We start from the raw sequence: 19,113 nt of genomic DNA on the forward strand, positions 1-19,113 counted from the left end.
CTGCGCCTCATTAGCACTAAATCATTGTAATTAAAAAAACTTCATGAAATTGTTCGAAACTTTTTCTAAATTTCGCGCCAAAGCAGCCTATACGATGACATTACTATTTTTTTCTCTAAGGATTACGGCCTTGGACAAAACCACTTTGGCCGGTTGATGAAAGCAAAATCCAGATGGCGCTGGTGCTTATTTAAGATGTTACAAGTTGTAAAATCAGTAAAATGACATATTTTTTGTTTTATATTTTAAAGAATTTATTTGTACAGGATTTTACTATTACAAAATCCGTTATTATATATTATAAGTTATAATCCGATTTGCGACAAGACATTAATTCGAAAGTACTTTTTCAGGAAGTGATAAGACGGCTACTTTCTTGTAGAAATATTGTAGATACATAATTTTAAATTATTAATATAGTGAAACCAAAAAAGCAATCGTAATGAATTGAATTCATTAAAAATGTAGGTAAAAATGTAATTAGTTTAATGAAAATATTCTAGTCAATACTAGTCGCATTGAATCTTTTGCTGTGTTAATTTTAAAGACCTGTGGCCTATTTTGTATACATTTAGGTTCCTGTAACATTGCTACAAACCATATTTATTACAATGTAAATAGTAGACTGTCATATTAGCACTATAAAAATATTGTATTTCCGTAGAATTATTATGGGCCATGCTAAAAAAATTTCAATTTTGTGTAAGTACCTACTTATTACATAGAATGTAGGTTAGAACGAGGTTAACATTGATTAGCCGATATTATACTTCACATAATACATTAGATAGGTAGGTATTGATAAAATGTAAATAACTGAGTACCTAATCCATCCTAATAATATTCTTAAATCGATACTCGTTTAAATACTGGCAATAAAATATGTAACCAATGTTTTTTTTGTATACTAAGTTAACAATGCTGCTTTTTAACAAAAGTTATGGGAAATGTAATATTTATAGGCACTATAGAAAATGAATAAAGATACTTACTAGCATTTATCGTCTGTAAACATATCAAAATACTTTAATGTGAAAATTATTGTAATTTTGTATTATTGCTTACGTAGCTATGTATTTATTTAGACTAGTTGCACATAATAAACACCTACATATAAGAAATATTGTTTTTTTTTTAAACTATCACCCATATCGTCTTTCCTTTTCTTATCGTTATTAATACCGTCTGACTTAGTAAAATACATAATTATTATATCATTTATGGAACTAACATCTGCAATCGTAGGTGGCGCAACGAAAGTTGAATGGCGAACGTATCTATTTACACTAATGTAGTTTGTGTTCAATTTAAAATAACGTATAATCCTATTATCTTATTAATCCTATTATCCCATTAATCCTATTATCCTCCTATTAATATTATAAATGCGAAAGTTTGGATGTCTGGATGTCTGGATGTTTGTTAATCTTTCACGCAAAAACTGCTCAGCGGATTTTGATGAAACTTTACAGTATTAATGTTTATAACCCAGATTAACATATAGGCTATAATTTATGACGATCTGTGACCAACAAAATTTCACGCGGGTGAAGCCGCGGGCAAAAGCTAGTATTAAAAATGTTTGCAAGCCAGACAGATAGAACTTGTTAGTCCGACTACGCAACAAGACGTTTGCGGAGACAGTGTTTATGATACAAATCTTTACTTGTGTTAATGGCCTCAACTCTCGTTGAGCGATCTATATTGATTAATTTGCTCAATGAAATTGTAGCATTCCTTGTTAACTTTATTTTTCCCGGCACAGTCAGCGATGTCGTAGCTTGGTCTGGTTAAGAAAATAATTTTGTTGGTTTTGTTATCGTTCGTTTGTATCAATTAAAATGAAATAACTTACTTTGTTTTATTTAGCATTACTACATTCTACTAATTAAAAAGAAAATATAAAACAAAAACTTAATTGGATTTTAAAACACTTTTCTTTTCAAGTCACGGTTTCAAATATTCCAGTAATATTTTTTTTAATTCCTTAAAAATATAAAAGGAGGAATCAAAAATCTCGCCATCCAAATCTTGTCTATGGTTGTTCATGTTTGGATAAAGTTGTTATAGTCCAGTGCCAGTACTTGTTTTTAAAAACTTTACGTCAACGTCACTGTCATGCAAACTGTCAAATAGCTTTGTCTATTCCTTTTCCTTGATAAATTTTCTCCTGAGAGGTTGGTTTCGTGTTGATCTAAATCCTTTTTTATCACAAAAAGTATTTATCTTTTCTCAAAATCTGATCATGGCGTTCAAAATAGCAAAGTTCCCCACGAGTTTACGTGTTTATTTTTGTGGAAGAGTGCAAATATGTGAAAGTTTAACCTAACCTTTATTGTATGGTGTTTGACTCGAGCCGCTCTGTTTCAGAAGCAAAATGGGTCGTTACTCTCGGGAACCGGATAACCCAGCTAAGTCATGCAAAGCGCGTGGCTCCAACCTGCGTGTTCACTTCAAGGTGCGTGATAATTTGTGACTTTCATCTCCACATGTATTGTTTACTACCGCCGTGGTGTTAATCCTCGCCTGATACTCCCAACTCCGATCGGTTCTTACTATCTCTAAAGTCTACTGTGTATTTATAACCTAACATTAACAAATGCCATTTGTTTTGCCATGTAAACAAGCAGTTATTGCAATGCCTATGTAGCAAAGTACCCCCAACTATTGTTCTATAAGTTTTTATACCATGCAACTTCTTAGAAATGTATCAAATAATTTCAGAACACATACGAGACAGCGATGGCGATCAGGAAACTGCCCCTGCGCCGTGCTGTCCGTTACCTGAAGAACGTTGTTGACCAGAAAGAGTGCATTCCTTTCCGCCGCTTCAACGGTGGGGTGGGCCGATGCGCCCAGGCCAAGCAGTTCGGAACCACACAGGGACGCTGGCCCAAGAAGTCTGCAGAATTCTTGCTGCAACTTTTGAGGAACGCTGAATCTAACGCTGACTACAAAGGTCTTGATGTTGACAGGCTGGTCATCGATCACATCCAAGTAAGTTGAGGTTATTTTTTATGCCAGTTTAGGTTATTTATTATTTGTATGTTGTTTAGGATGCAATGACTACAATAGTGTTTAATATGTGATGATAAGGTAGATGCTATTAAAAATAAATAATTGAGGGTATGAGAGCCAGAGTTCAACTCAGTTTGACCATTAGGCCAACTGTGTTATTGATAAAACTTATTTGAGAAATGTTGTAAGGAGCAAAATTGCAGTAGCTTCTTTATAGATTAGTATTACTCCAGCTTGTTATATATTCATATTCATTTATATTATGAGACCAATGAGTGGAAAAACATACAAATACCTAAAGGGCTACTGCTGAAAATCAGTGTCTAAAAAGAGTTTGCTCAATTTGCACTTTTGTCATTTATAAAAAAATTAGCTAAGATGCTATTATGATTTACTAGCTTTTTGCCCGCGGCTTCAGCCGCTTGAAATTTAGTGTCACTGATCGCCATAAATTATAGCCTATATCTGGGTTACAAACAATAATACTGTGAAGTTTCAACAAAATCCGTTCAGTAGTCTTTGCGTGAAAGAGTAACAAACATCCAGACATTCAAACTTTCGCATTTATAATATTAGTAGGATTATTGCTGAATTCATTCATGACTGGATAATGAAACTCATTCCATTTTATTCCAATACTAGCCTGTATTTCGATTGCTTTCAATTAACACATTTCTGTGGACTCCTACAACATTTTAATTACTATTCGGCCAACACATTCCAATACCAACATACTTTGTTTGCATTCACAACAAAACTATCCTTCCACCAGAGAACAGAAACATGGACAGCTTAGCAAACACTCCGAGATGTTTGTGTGATCCACAAACATTTGATATTGGCTAGTTGGAACGATTTCTGTTTATAAATGCCAAATACAACAATACCGGTAGTAAAACTACATGGTTACATTTTCTACGTACACACCTGAGATTAAGAACATAAATCGAAAATAAATCTCCTGACACAGTCGGGTAAATAGCGGAAAGCAAGTGTTTTTCTTTTTTTTTTTGTCATAAGGCTCTATGTTGATGTTACCAATGGAATAAACTTACGTATAGAGAACCTCGTAAATGCAAAAAAAAAAAAACATTTTGACATTGGGATTTTTTTCTGTTCGGCAGTAATGTAACTATTATTGCTGATAATATTAATGATGGTCTTCAAGTAAACTGACTTAAAATTTTAGCATTATCACTTGTCAACTACTCTAAACTTTAACACAGCACTCACTTTTTATTTCTAGAATGATTTGTGAGGAAATGAAAAAGTATGCAACCCCTCTTTCCATAATTTTAAGATTTGTGAGATAAAAAAAAAAAGACTGAAAGTGAGCCCTGATTCTCACTCCCTTTTCTCACTTTTTTTATTTTATTTTTTATAGCGGCCGCCCGCGACTTCGTACGCGTGGACCTCGTTTTACTCCATTAGGGGTAGAGTTTCGTAAAATCCGCTCTTAGCATCTATAGCGCATACATTTTAAATTTCAACTCTCTTACTTTAAACACATAGGACTTTCATAATATAAACTTCCAACCCTCCTTTTATCTCCTTAGCCCCCGTAGTTGATTTCTAATGATACATTTTCAGTATATGTACCACCTCCACCACCACCATTTCTGCCATAGGACGTCCACTGCTGAACATAGGCCTCCCCCAATGCTTTCCATGTTGATCGATTGGAAGCGGCCTGCGTCCAGCGCTTCCCTGCTACCTTTACGATGTCGTCGGTCCACCTTGTAGGTGGAAGTCCCACGCTACGTTTTCCGGTACGCGGCCTCCATTCCAGAACCATTCTGCCCCATCGGCCATCAGTTCTGCGTACTATGTGCCCTGCCCATTGCCACTTCAGCTTGCTAATCCGTCGGGCTATGTCAGCGACTTTGGTTCGTTTACGGATCTCCTCATTTCTGATTCGATCTCGCAAAGAAACACCAAGCATAGCCCTCTCCATAGCACGCTGTGCAACTGAGCTTCTGTATAAGGCCTATAGAGAGAGGCCACGTTTCCGAGCCATAAGTTATCACTGGTAACACACATTGGTTATACACTCTAGTCTTCAGGCATTGAGGTATTTTGGACGAAAAGATGTTGCGTAGTTTCCCGAACGCTGCCCAGCCGAGTTGGATTCGACGATTGACCTCCTTCTCGAAATTGGACCTACCTAGCTGGATCGTTTGTCCGAGGTAGACATACCTACTTGTCGACAATCTCGAGAATTGAGCTCCCAACTGAAACTGGGTAGGGCGCAACATGGACATTCGGCATAAGCTTCGTTTTGTCCATGTTCATCCTCAGGCCTACCTGTTGGGAAAATCGATTAAGGTCTTCGAGCATTGTGCCAAGATCTTCCAACGATTCTGCCATGACCACAATATCGTCGGCAAACCGATGTGTACACAGTACCACAGTGTACCGAACAGTATATGTACACCTCCACAATATCTAGAGATCATAGTGAGCATACACTTTAACTTTCAAGTCTCTTACTCTCAAAACCGAGGACTGCAATACAAACTTCTAACCCCCTTTTTAACTCCCATAAGGGTTGAATTTTGCAAAATTTTGTCCAATGACCCCAAGCTACCCATCCTTATCGCTCACCCACGGATACGATGTCCTGGGTGAGCCAAGTGGACTCTAGTTAAATTATTATTTTAGTGTCCTTTGATCATCTACAAACAAATCACACCTCCTCTGAATAGTCACATGTCCAATTGTTGTACTACATATTTTGTTTTGTAACATTTTTGATATTTTCTAAAAACGCAATAAACAAATTGGACATGTATGTGACAATTCAGAGGTATGATTTATTTATAGGTGATCAAAGAACACTAAAAAAATAATTTAACTGGAGTCCACTTTGATCATCTTGGTGATCAAAGCCAGGTGGAATAGACCATTAACCCCTGAGAACTCTTTTGAGACTTGTAGTTTCTGAGACTTCGTGATGAGTGAGTGAGTCACTTAGTCATTCAATGACCTTTCTTTCTACTAAAATTATACGTACCTATAGTAATTATCATTAAAATCAAATAAGTAAGTACCTACCAACCTAAGTAATTAAAATAAAGACCCTACCAAAAAATTTACAAATTACATACAGAAAATAAATCGAAGTAGGTAATTCTTATCCTATTTAACTACAATCGCCCACGCGCCCATCCCATTTGTCCGCCGCTGAACCGTACCCTAATATTCATCTCGGTAGATGGCGGCACATAGTAAGAATTTGCAAGGAAGTTTATAAAAAGTCACTAATTAACACTTTGATTTACTCGTTTAAACACAGTGAATGATTCAAATAGGTACATACAGTGAATGGTTCAGTTACATAAAATATCTTTATTTATTAAATTTTCAATATTATTTACGAACAGCGCTATTCATAGTACCTACATGTAATATTTAGTTACTAATTTACTAATGATGTCGATAGATGGCGTTTGACAGCTTTGCCTTCATGAATATTTACGTACCTCAAAAATGTTTGTCAGGCGCAAGAAGATTTTAACCAATGACGATAGATGGCGCTTTTCCACGTCTTATGAAAATCCCAAATATTTTACGGGACCCTATTATTTTCCAAAATAAAATTTAGCCTATGTTACTCGTGAGTTATGTAGCTTTCGAATGGTGAAAGAATTTTTAAAATCGGTCCAGTAGTTTTTGAGCCTATCCATTACAACTAAACAAACAAACAAACAAACAAAGTTTTCCTCTTTATAATATTAGTGTAGACTAGCTTTCCGCCCGCGGCTTCGCCCGCGTGGAATTTTGTCTGTCACAGAAAAACTTTATCGCGCGCGTCCCTGTTTCAAAAACCGGGATAAAAACTATCCTATGTTCTTTCCCGGGACTCAAACTATCTCTATGCCAAATTTCATCAAAATCGGTTGCGAGGTTTAAGCGGGAAAGCGTAACAGACAGACAGACAGACAGACAGACAGAGTTACTTTCGCATTTATAATATTAGTTGGGATTATCCTTGCACTATGCAATAAAATAATAAATTAATTACTCTGGTTCTCACAGCTTCTACTGTAATCAATATTTTAATTTACTTTTGTAAGTTGACATGCATGCGTACCTGCAAAAGTATTGAACAAAAGTCTATGGTAGCCTTATTCGTATTCATATGCATTTACTGCCACTCCATAAACTACACTGGTCATCACAAAAATCGACCCTCCCGCGACAAGCACTTTCAAACATATGCATCCCCACTTCCCACCAATATTGGCACCATTTAAAAGCCTAGTTCTAAACTTCATTTCATTAAAGGAAAGGTTTTTACCCCAAAAATGTGTCTGTAGAAGAATCCAGAGTCACTTCTTCAAAAAATAGGTAGTTACGCTTGAGCCAACTTTTATGGCTATAAAACTGTTAAGTTGGGATTAATCGCTATCCATCTGTTAAAGAGGACACGTGAGATCATTATTTGGTTTTATATCCATAAAAATTGGTCTAATTGATCCCAGAGGCGAGCCCAAAGTGAGGTCTTTATTACGGCTTTTACCCGTGGTCCCCCCAACGGGGACATGTTGGGGGGACCACGGGTAAAAGCCGCTTTTTTAAGTCTCATTTATGTTAATATTTTATTAAGATTTTAAATGTGTTTTTCTTTAACCTCGTAAGACCGAAGAGTAAATTGTGTCGACTTCTAAGTATCGCCGAATGTGCTTTCAGAAGAACGAATAATTTGAAGTAGTAAACGCCGAGCACTTCGAGTAAAAAAATTTCTATGTTAGAGATTTTCTTTTGCATTCATATTTTCAGGGGCCCTATATAATAGTGCATAGAGCTTATTTTAGGTGAAAAATAATAAAAAAATGTTTTCTCTTAAAAGAACATTCGGTATTACAGACTATAAAAAGGAAAAGTAAATAAATTGTATTTTATACTTTAAAGTAAAACATAAATGTAACCTTCTTACTAAATTAATACTACATAAAGATACAATAACGATATTAATAAATGTAACTGAAAAGGAACAACGGTTTTAATTTTATTTAATGTTTCATAATTAGTACTTTTAAAAGTACTATCGGTTTTATAACATACACTAATGATAGGTTAAAATGTACAAGAAGTAAAGTGAATATTCATGTTAATTATAATATTTACTAAACTAAAAATCAGAACGTTCTCATGGTAAATTTTCTCAATCATATTATCATAATTTTAAAAGTCCAATACTCAATCCCATCAATAGAAAAAATATACAAAAATAAAACTTTCACCATCAAGACCGAATGTTCCTTGCAAAGAACTTTTATTTTTCAAACGAAAAAAAATCTTACAAAACTACTTCAAATTAGGAAAAATAATTTTTTTGCTTGTTTAGCAGTATTTTAACTTAAATTATACTGGTCAGTTTTGCAATTAAACTACGTTTACGTGAAGAAAAAAAATTCATCGCACATCATGTCTTCTCGGACGAACCACCTTGTCAAAGAAAAATGATAATTTGACAGTGACATTTTGTTTTTTTCATATTAATAAGTTCGGATACCTGATTTTGAATACTTTAAGCCATAGACTATCACTCTTTTTTTTCGATAGGCGCGAATTTTTGAACTTAAATTTATCGCTAAAGTTTTAGTTCCTCTGAAGGCACATCCGGCGATACTTCGAAATCACCTCCGAAAATGTCTCGGCGTTACTGACTACAAAGTTTCAGTTCCTTCTGAGGCACATCCGGGCTTACGAGGTTAAGGACATTTATTGGGCTTTCAAATACACCAATATTGTTGGGGCACCATGATTGTGTCAGTAGAAACGAGTTTTCCTGTAAAACGTAGGTGGGCCGATTTTTGTGATGAGCAGTATATTAGAAAAACGTTACACTAATTTTCTATCATCAGTTTCATGCCTTTTTTGCTTGACAGGATGTTACACAATGGACAGACTGTTTTCTAAAGGCAAACATAAATTGTAACAAATATTTCGTTAATGGAAATTATTATTATTTTCTGTTTATTTTGTTACTTACATTATTATTTCATTTTCTGTTTTATTAGTAATTTTATTTTGTGGATAGGTTTAATTTTTATTTTTCAATTTGATTTTATTTATTTTTGATTATTTATCAATTTCAACTGATAAACATCCAGGTTTTATTATGAAATCTTCAATAATTATGTATTTTAACCTGTTAATTAAGTGAGACACCATTTATCTATGGAAGGAACTTTTGCTGTTCAGTATAATGATTGTAAATGTCTGATTTTATGTTGAGTTTCTAATCTATTAAATAATAGCTTTCCGCCCGCGGCTTCGCGCGCGTGGACTACATTATCTACATATTTTACGGAACCCTATTTTTTTCCAAAATAAAATTTAGCCTGTGTTACTCGTGGATAATGTAGCTTTCGAATGGTGAAAGAATTTTTAAAAACGGTCCAGTAGTTTTTGAGCCTATTCATTACAACCAAACAAACAAACAAAGTTTTCCTCTTTATAATATTAGTGTAGATGAATCTGCTCTTGAGAATAATCAAATTAATATCACTATGCATGACATGCAAGCATGACTTTCGCATTGTTGTCTAAAACCCTGGTATAGGACTGGTTAATGGTGTTCCTGCAGAAATCCAGGCTGCCAAAAATCAATCATGTTAATTTCAATAAAACAAGTCGGACAAAGGAATACACAACAAAAGCAGAACCAAGAACTTTCAGTGCGAATTTACCATTCCCTGAAACATCAAAGAAATACCTTCTAGATAGAAATTAACCCTACCTATGTTTCGTTACAGGTAAACCGCGCACCCTGTCTCCGCAGGCGAACGTACAGAGCGCACGGTCGTATTAACCCTTACATGTCGTCTCCCTGCCACATCGAGGTGTGTCTGAGCGAGAGGGAAGACGCCGTCGCCCGCGCGGCGCCCGCCGACGACGCGCCCGCTAAGAAGAAGCTGTCCAAGAAGAAGCTTGCGCGTCAAAAGGAGAAGATGATGAGGGAATAGGCTTTTAAGGGTTAATAAATGACTTACCACAATTTTTTGGTTTGATTCCACATCTCAGGTAGGATTTTTTTTCACAACAGTTTTACAACCAATATGTAGAGAGAGAATAGTACAGATTATGAATATTACCACACCATGACCACACCATACATTCTAGTCTAGAAATAGTCTGTAGGTACAGCATTTCATTTTTATTTTATTTACAGTAATTAAGTCTGTTTTAATTACTTTTGAATGTATTTGTTTGTTGCAACACTAACACAATAACTTGAATAAACGCACCACTAGATGGCGTTATAAAATATACAAGACACGAATATAGGAAAGATTTCGATTGTAGGCTGCATTTGGAACTTGCAATGAAAAAAATAAAGTTATTTAGCAGGTTTTTAGTGCTGAAACAAATTGTACAAAGTGACGTAAATGTTACATCCACAATAATTTAAGAACGACCTGAACGACTAGTCGAAGGTTGTTGAAGAATTAGCCTTAGATTTTCTCGCCGAAGCTCCTGAATTTCTACACAAACCTCGCACAAACAGTTCTCCAAATAGAAATTTTCTTCGGCTAATATTTCGGCATTGTTGCCAGCTTCGATGCGTTTTTTTCTTGATGAAGATATTTCTTTTCTTATCCTCTCGTTCTCTGCCTCAAGAATTTTTATTTTCGAATCGTACATACTTGGGATCAATTCATCAGCTTGAGTTGTGAATACTGTCTTTGAGATGGTTGTTTAGGTATCTCAATTTGCAAGCTTCGTCTTTTGCTTCGTGAATTTCTGCTTTCAGAGCAATATTTTTTTCCTTCAGCTGGATAGCTCTTGACATCTCCTGGTGTTGTTTGGTTGTGGCTTCCACCAACTGATTCCTTAACTTTCTGTTCTCATCCACCACTTTTCTCAAACTCAATGCAAAGTTTGACACGGAGGGTTTCTTTTTCGCAGAATAAATTGATTTGTACTTTTTCATAACTTTAAAATTGTAACTTGGTAATTTTGATGCGAAAGGGCTGTAATTTGACAATTTTGACACCTTAATTTTGATTTTGATTCACGTCAAAGCAAGGGAATAGGTATGTTTTTTTTTGTGGAAGGCAAAGAAAACTTTATGTATAGGTCAACTAACACATTCTGTGGTTCTATTTGTGTCTGAACAGCAGAGATCATAACTTTTCTCTGATCTCTTGACCATTACTCAGGTTATGAGTGTTTTATATTACTTTACATGTTTTATTCCATAGTTTCCTACCACCTCTGCTTCTCTTCTGATTAATTTCGTTGCGGGTCCAATGACAGTTTTAACTTTCCCCCGGAACAAACTTGGCCTTCATTGGTTGGGTTTTTATGGCGGTCAAGCTTTAGATCCTGGCTAGACAGGTGTTGCATTGGTGGGAACGAGAGGTGGGAATAGTCCCGTACCATCTGCTGCTCATCCATGCCCCTGGTTGATTTGTTATGAAACGTAAGCAATTGCAAGGCCGCCTATGATGTCCAAACACTACCTGCATATTAACCATTAGTTTCCTACACGTACGCAACGTGTTACAATGTTGCATTCATTTTCTCATCGTGCAGAGATATCTCGTAATGGTAATACCTAGTACTATAGCCATGCCTATATCTATGATCATTGTCAAGGGAGAGCAGACTCCCACGCACGTACTTAGTAGTGGAATGAGACGATATTTTTTATGGCAGTAGGTAACTAACTAAAGTAAAAAATTCGCAATTAATTTCGTAGTTCATTATGACGTGAAAGTGAGATATAGAATTCCCAAATAAAGCTTGCACTATTTCCACAATAATTTAAGCTAATATCGACTCAGACTACAACAAGATTTCTACATTGGGCTTTTGTAGTTAAATAATACTAGAGATACATTATGTTAGGTACTTAAGTATTTCTCCTCGCTTTAGAATCTAGATCTGAAATTCGATTTTAAATTGATTCGCTCGATTAAGACCTAACGTTTACCTGTGCTGCCCTGTGCATCATGAGGGTAGTTGTTTCAGAATTAGGTAGACTTAGGTACAAAACGGTCTCCAGAAGTTGGTTCAGTCTTCTAAGGTAGACTGGAGGAGAATGCCTAATGGCATTAAGTTCGCCTACCGTGATTTACTTATGTGCATAAAAGTGTGTAAATGTAGAGCTTTAACATCAAAGAAGAGCTACTGAAATGCACTTGCAACTGGTGCTAACGGTTTACTCCATCAAAGAAGAACTTATCTGCCACTATTTGAAACCGTGTTTGATCAGTAAAGATATCTTATTTGTGACGTCCGCGTCGGTCTGTTTCTTTTAGGTATATAAGTTTGCTTAGATTGCAGCTATAAAATAATTATTTTTTTAATAACCGTTGTGTGAAAGCTGCGCACGTGACATTAGCGGAAAAGTCTGCCCTCAGTGGCGAAAAAACGCAAGTTCATCGCCATCAACCAAAAAAGAAGAAGAAGAATTACTCATGTGTATCATAAGCCAAGTACTGCAAGTACCTTAAACTCGGGCTAATTCCTTTTCGCCTCACTCCCTGCATGGACCTGGCTTATCAATCAGCCTCACAGTTCGCCCACCGTCGCTCCACACGCAGCACGCATGCCTCGCGTCGCCGTGTTCCTTCTCTTGTGCGCGTGCGCTTACGCCGCGCTGCCCGAAAAACTTGCGACTACAGGTTGGTATTTAATTTTATTATTATTTCCATGTGAAATTAGAAAAAAGCCTCCAAATGTGCCATGCCATCAATGAAGGTTGGTAATTTATTATTTATTTAAATTAAAGTTACACGCGAAGGTAGAAAAAGTTTCATAAATTCTTTAATCGATTGGTCAAATTTCACGTCGACTGTTAGGCTACAACAATTTAATTTTTAACGTTAAGAAGCTAAATGCAAATTTTGTCTAAAAATTGCTCACAGAAAAAAAATAGGCTATTATTGTTCTTTATTTCTAAGTTACCTACTCGTACGTATGTATTTGCATATTTGATTTCATTATTCTTAATTTTAATTTATAATTGGTTATTTATACCTAATTGCACGGAGACGGAGATGGTAAAATGTCCAAGATTTCAGATTTTTCACAGATTAAATCCTACCAACCTAGGTGATTTAGTTTAAAGATTTAAGAAACAAACTTACATCTAAAACAACTACGGATCAAAAACCAGAATATTGTGTACCACACCTCTTACTTTTCACAATTTTGAATTGAGCGTCAGTAAAAGTTGTCTGTCAAAGTACCTACTTACTTAGCATTACACTTACAATAAGTTTAATCTGACGATTATGTTCTTACCTAAACTATTGGCACTGAATCATCCCGTCACTAACCTACCCCAAGGCCACACATGCAGATTATTCGAAAATTATTCCGCAGTTTATCTGGATTTATCATCCTCCGCAGTTACTGTCAGACGGAAATTTAAAGGGCTCAATCTGGCAATGAGGTCACTGGTGCAGTAGGGAAGATTCCTTTCGATGATAAAGTAGGCCTAAAGAACTTATAATAAAGCTATTTTTACTGTAAAAGTACTTTCGTAGCTAATTATGCGTCCAAATTACAAAGTACAATTTCCTACGAATAATTTTGCACGTAACACTCGTTTTGACTGCTTATGCTACATTTCAAACCTAGATACCTATCTACGAGTTATTAATTTACAAAGGAAATGCAATACCTATGCTTGCTACGTGTTATTGTAGCATGGTTAGAAATAATACCCATCCCTGTTAGAGCGCAAGCAACTTGAAGCGCAACACAGATGTTTGTGTAAGTTATTTTAACATGGTAGAGGTAGGAATATTAAGTAGGATTTTTTTTTATGCACAACGAGGAAGCTCTTGGCCTGTATCTCATCTGACGGTAAGTGACGATCAGGACAAAGGTGGAAGCGCGCTTCACCCGGAATCCTCAACCACGGAGGAACTGCGGTTATGGCGACAGACTTAGGTAAGATGGTGGTAGCTAGCCAGGCGGACTTAGAACAAGCCCTACCACCAACCAAACCGAACAGAAAAATCTGCCCCTCCTGGGAATCGAACCCGGGACCTCTGCGACTGATGTAGGTGGTTAGACCACAAGAAACCGAGCAAAAGGCAAACAACCAATTACAAGCTAGGTAAGGTACACCCTTACCTAGCTTGTAATTGGTTGTTTGCCTTTTGCTATTCGGTATGAATATATTTTCATCCGAAATGACGACAAAAAAAAACAAGTTTAGTTTAACCATAAATCTGCATCTGCATTTGATTGCACCTCCGTATTCCCCGCGCCAGATACACAGAACCATGCGCCCCAGAATGCAGCGTAACCGATCTATATGGATCATTGCCACTAGTATCTACGTGAACTCGCGCGCATGTCGTTGACTCGCGGCGCGTTTGATCCGCGCCTGACCCACTAACAGTAATGCAGTTAACACCGCCACCGGACGTTGTAACCGCCTCACCCTATATTCGGACGTAATCTTCTAACGTGCGAATGTTTTGGTGTTTATCTTTTTATTGTTTTAGTTTTATGTCTTGGCGCATTAGAAGAAGGGCCGATCTCTAATGAAAATGGGAAAAAGCAATAGAGAAGAGGATAGTAATGTTTGTTCTTAAAGAAAGTTGTGAGACCCTATTTCTATGATAGAGTTAAAGAGCAATAAGAAAATCATTCGAAAATGGTGGTTTGCCCTGAGGTTTTTAGAGCAAGGGTATACCCATGTGCTAACCCTCAGAATCGAGCTGGTTCGTTAACCAGCAATAAGAAAATCTGAAGCGAACCCTCTCTTTGGTTTACGTGCTCTGTTCCTGTAGACAGATATTCGAGATTTTGATCACTTCGTTAAGTTCCCACACATCACATCCCAGAATTTTGTACGTCATCATAGTTTCAGCCACTAAAGCTACAATTGCTGAAATTCTAGAAATTATTAAGACTCCCGCAATGATTTCCAGATCGTCGGACGGTTGGAGAGGCCTGCATGTAGCGACATAAAACTTTTGATATTTCGACAAAATAAATACTTACTAAAGTTCGGGAAAGATTCGCCATTTAGTTTTTTCTTATAACTTAAGTTCTTCAGATTTCTAGAACATGTTTAAGTTAGGTATCTATATTTTTGTATTGAATCAATAGTCAAATTATTGCATTCCCCGTATTACATTATCATCCTACTCATTCAGTCATGCCGAGTACTTCGTTAATCGGCCACTGCCTACTCCAGTTTCGCAAACGGGTCACTGTCACGATGCGAAATTTTATTTATGCCTTTACGTCTGGCGTCCATTACAACTCAATTGCGAGGATTCGCGAGCGTTTCCTCACTGACACAATGTAGGCTGATACAGTATGGTGACTTCCTAATGGAAAGTTTTATGAATAGCACGGCAAAACGACTATAAAGGAAATCAGCAAGGATCCGAGATATCATAAACAATCCTTTTGCTAGAGCTATCTAAGATAGTTTGATACATTGATAGATCATAAATAAAAATAAAAAATTAAAAAATATAAATATATAAAATTCATTTATTTTTGCAAATAGGCTTTTAAAAAGCGCTTTTACACGTCCCAATATTAACCCTACCACTGCTTCGGGACAATAAATGGGCCAGTGCTGAGAAGAAGCAGCGCAAGAAACTCAGTCACTATTATCAGCCTCCTTTTCAAGGTTTTACAGTCTTTAAAATATACAAATTATAGTCATAAGTATTGATGCGAGCTAGGTAGAAACATTCCAAACATTTTTATCTTTTATATAATCATCAACTTTATAGTAGCCCTTTTTTATTAAGGTGCTTTTGATATGTGCTTTAAATTCATCAGATCAAAATTATTAACGAAGAAAAGTATAGTATTTTTTTATGGTTACGGTCAAAGTTTGGTGGTGCAACTCAGCCTTAGTACTTACTGACTGATAGCTAGGTACTTTATCATAGGTGGCACGTGCATAATATTTCAGGACAGATGCAGACACAAAACCACCGATTGAAGTCGTAATTTGAACATTACGGGTATTTCATTCATATGATTCACAGATATAGATAGATGCAGCATGTGAAAAAATTTGTATGAAGCCGAGCGTGCCACTTTTTAAACGTCATTAGTGTCATTTTAGCGAATTTTAGTGATTGCCGCAACGTAAAAATAATCGTATCATCGTACTGCATTCGCAAAGTCATCGAAAGATATCGTGTGACTCGATTCGACAATTAATTAATTCCGATAAAACTGATAATTTCTTAAATACAAAACCAAAAACATCTTTATTAACCTTTTTAAATAAATTAATTCTTACAAATCGTCAAATCTCGTTATTTGTTTAACCCTACCAGCGTTTCAAGACAAAAATTGGTCAAGTGCATGAATACATGGATTAGTGTGTGTCTTATTGTTATAAAAGTAAGTACGGTTCCTTGTGATCGGTATGAGTACACCACATACACGGACCATGGTTTTAACTCTTAGAGTACATCGCAGGATATGTATTAAAAACAATGCTACTTTATACTTCTTCTACTGCTACTTTATTCTAATTAATTATTTGTTACTTGTGCTGTTAATTACAATTCTCAATCCGTAAATAATTTCTTCTTTCTACCGTGTTCGTACTACTGTCCTCGTAAAATCATCGTAACCGATTGTTGTAATCGGATTACATGAACATCACTCGACCATGTATGTCCATTTGGACATATCGGAACAGTGGGTAGACACTTCTCATACAAAAACTAGTCTCTATATGTAGCAATTGATATACAACCTTATCCCTTAAGCAATAAAGTGCATTTTGGATTGATTTCACTATAGCAGGGGAACCCGCGGATCAATACCACCATACTAAAAATAATTGTTAGTGTCCTTATGTTGGTAGTATTGTTAGTTTGACAAATGAAAAAAAATGTCTGTCAATTGAGTTTGAGTTTTTAACCGGCGCACAGTGGTCTGAAAATGAAGATCCCATACCATAGAAACTTAATGTCAGAAATTAATAAATAAAAATATGTATTGTGTTTAGTATACCTCCCTTTGTTTTACTAATATAGTATAAAGGGTATGAGTAGCTCCATGTGTGAGAAAAAAATATTTTTATTTTTTTTGTATGGAAAAATCACTTAAAGTGGATTTTTATTAAACTGAATAGAACTGAAGGGCTGGTACTTATATGAGCTATTGCACCATACATGGCGATCAAGATGACATACAATTTTTGTGCCGTTGGGTGCCGCTTTGCACGTAGCAAGCTTTGAAAATTTTGAATTTTCGGTAGGTGATCTTTCATGTCTTTGATGTTATTTTATGAAGTTATTAATCGCTTTCAATACGAGAATAGTATGTAAATTAATACTCATATAACTAGGAATATATTAGGGATATTTTTAAATAATTTTTATTTTGAAAATATAAAAAATAAAAAGTTTAATCATTGAATGAAGTAACCAACCAGTTGGTTGACATTGTTATTAGTTACTAACCTGCTAAAACCCGGTCCGTGAGCACGTAGAATTTTGTCCAAAGACCCCTAGCTACCCATCCTTATCGCTCGCAAGTAATTAAATAGCTGTCGCGACTGTGCAACGGGCACCCGCAGTGAGTGTGCGAGCGCGATAGCAACATAATTACGCGCGAGCGATAAGGATGGGTAGCTTGGGGTCATTGGACAAAATTCTACGTGCTCACGGACCAGACTATAGGTACTAGTTACTAACCACTGACATTGTTATTAGTTACTAACCTGCTAATGACGTTTTAATGAAAATAATAGCAATCAGTATTGATTAAATAAACAACTTAAAAAATCGAACTGCCTAATAGGCCAATAGAATTACATTTGAAATCGGAAATAATTCCTACATAAGATTTTATTATTTTAATGGCTTCATTTGTTACCCATTAAGACTATCCTAAGTTTTCGACTTCGATGGAGTTGTGCTTAAGTGGTGAGGGCCCCCGAAAGTGGCGTTTTTTCGGTTTTACGGTTATATCGCGTAAAGGACTTACCCTATCAAAAACTGGTCTTCATGACGGTTGAAGGGCATTTAATAAGACTAAATTCATATGTTTTGGACAAACCGTTCTCGTGCTTATCTTCGAAAAAGTACAAAATGTACGTATAATTAATGACCCTCTCTACGTCCAATGGCTCGTCACTCGCAGGCTCCCAAGCCTTGTAAAGGGCCGACTCAACCAGTTTAACCCTGTCAAGGCTTAAGAGCTGGATGCACCTATCCTTGTTCGTCCCAGCCGTTCCTTAACTGCGGTTACTGCACCTCTTTCTTGCACTCTCCTGAACGACTCTGTGTTACTATACCAGGCATCGATTAGGCAACGTATCGAATGGCTGGGACGAACAAGGATAGGCGCATCCAGCTCGTAAGCCTTGACAGGGTTACACTGGTTGAGGTGGTCCTTTTCAAAACTTGGAATCCTGCGGGTATCGAGCCATTGGACGTGGAGAGGATCATTAATTATACGTACATTTTGTACTTTTTCGAAGATAAGCACGAAAACCGAAAAAACGCCACTTTCGGGGGCCCCCACCACTTAAGCACAACTCCGTCGAAGTCGAAAACTTAGGATAGTCTTAATGGGTAACAAATAAAGCCATTAAAATAATAAAATCTTATGTAGGAATTATTTCCGATTTCAAATGTAATTCTATTGGCCTATTAGGCAGTTCGATTTTTTAAGTTGTTTATTTAATCAATACTGATTGCTATTATTTTCATTAAAACGTCATTAGCAGGTTAGTAACTAATAACAATGTCAGTGGTTAGTAACTAGTATAGTCTGGTCCGTGAGCACGTAGAATTTTGTCCAATGACCCCAAGCTACCCATCCTTATCGCTCGCGCGTAATTATGTTGCTATCGCGCTCGCACACTCACTGCGGGTGCCCGTTGCACAGTCGCGACAGCTATTTAATTACTTGCGAGCGATAAGGATGGGTAGCTAGGGGTCATTGGACAAAATTCTACGTGCTCACGGACCGGGTTTTAGCAGGTTAGTAACTAATAACAATGTCAACCAACTGGTTGGTTACTTCATTCAATGATTAAACTTTTTATTTTTTATATTTTCAAAATAAAAAATATTTAAAAATATCCCTAATATATTCCTAGTTATATGAGTATTAATTTAC

The 19,113-nt window shown here is 36.3% G+C and overlaps 1 protein-coding gene across 1 annotated transcript; it reads left to right on the top strand.

The window, feature by feature from the left end:
* The first annotated feature begins 2,086 nt into the window (after positions 1-2,086).
* On the top strand, positions 2,087-10,024 carry LOC135079417 (large ribosomal subunit protein uL22). The gene is made up of 4 exons (XM_063974076.1): positions 2,087-2,177; positions 2,371-2,458; positions 2,725-2,997; positions 9,783-10,024. The coding sequence occupies exons 2-4, from the start codon at positions 2,378-2,380 to the stop codon at positions 9,990-9,992; spliced, it is 564 nt and encodes a 187-aa protein (XP_063830146.1). The 5' UTR covers positions 2,087-2,177; positions 2,371-2,377; the 3' UTR covers positions 9,993-10,024.
* Positions 10,025-19,113: the final 9,089 nt, after the last annotated feature.

This window comes from Ostrinia nubilalis, chromosome 16 (genome assembly GCF_963855985.1).
Source record: "Ostrinia nubilalis chromosome 16, ilOstNubi1.1, whole genome shotgun sequence".
Taxonomy (NCBI): domain Eukaryota; kingdom Metazoa; phylum Arthropoda; class Insecta; order Lepidoptera; family Crambidae; genus Ostrinia; species Ostrinia nubilalis.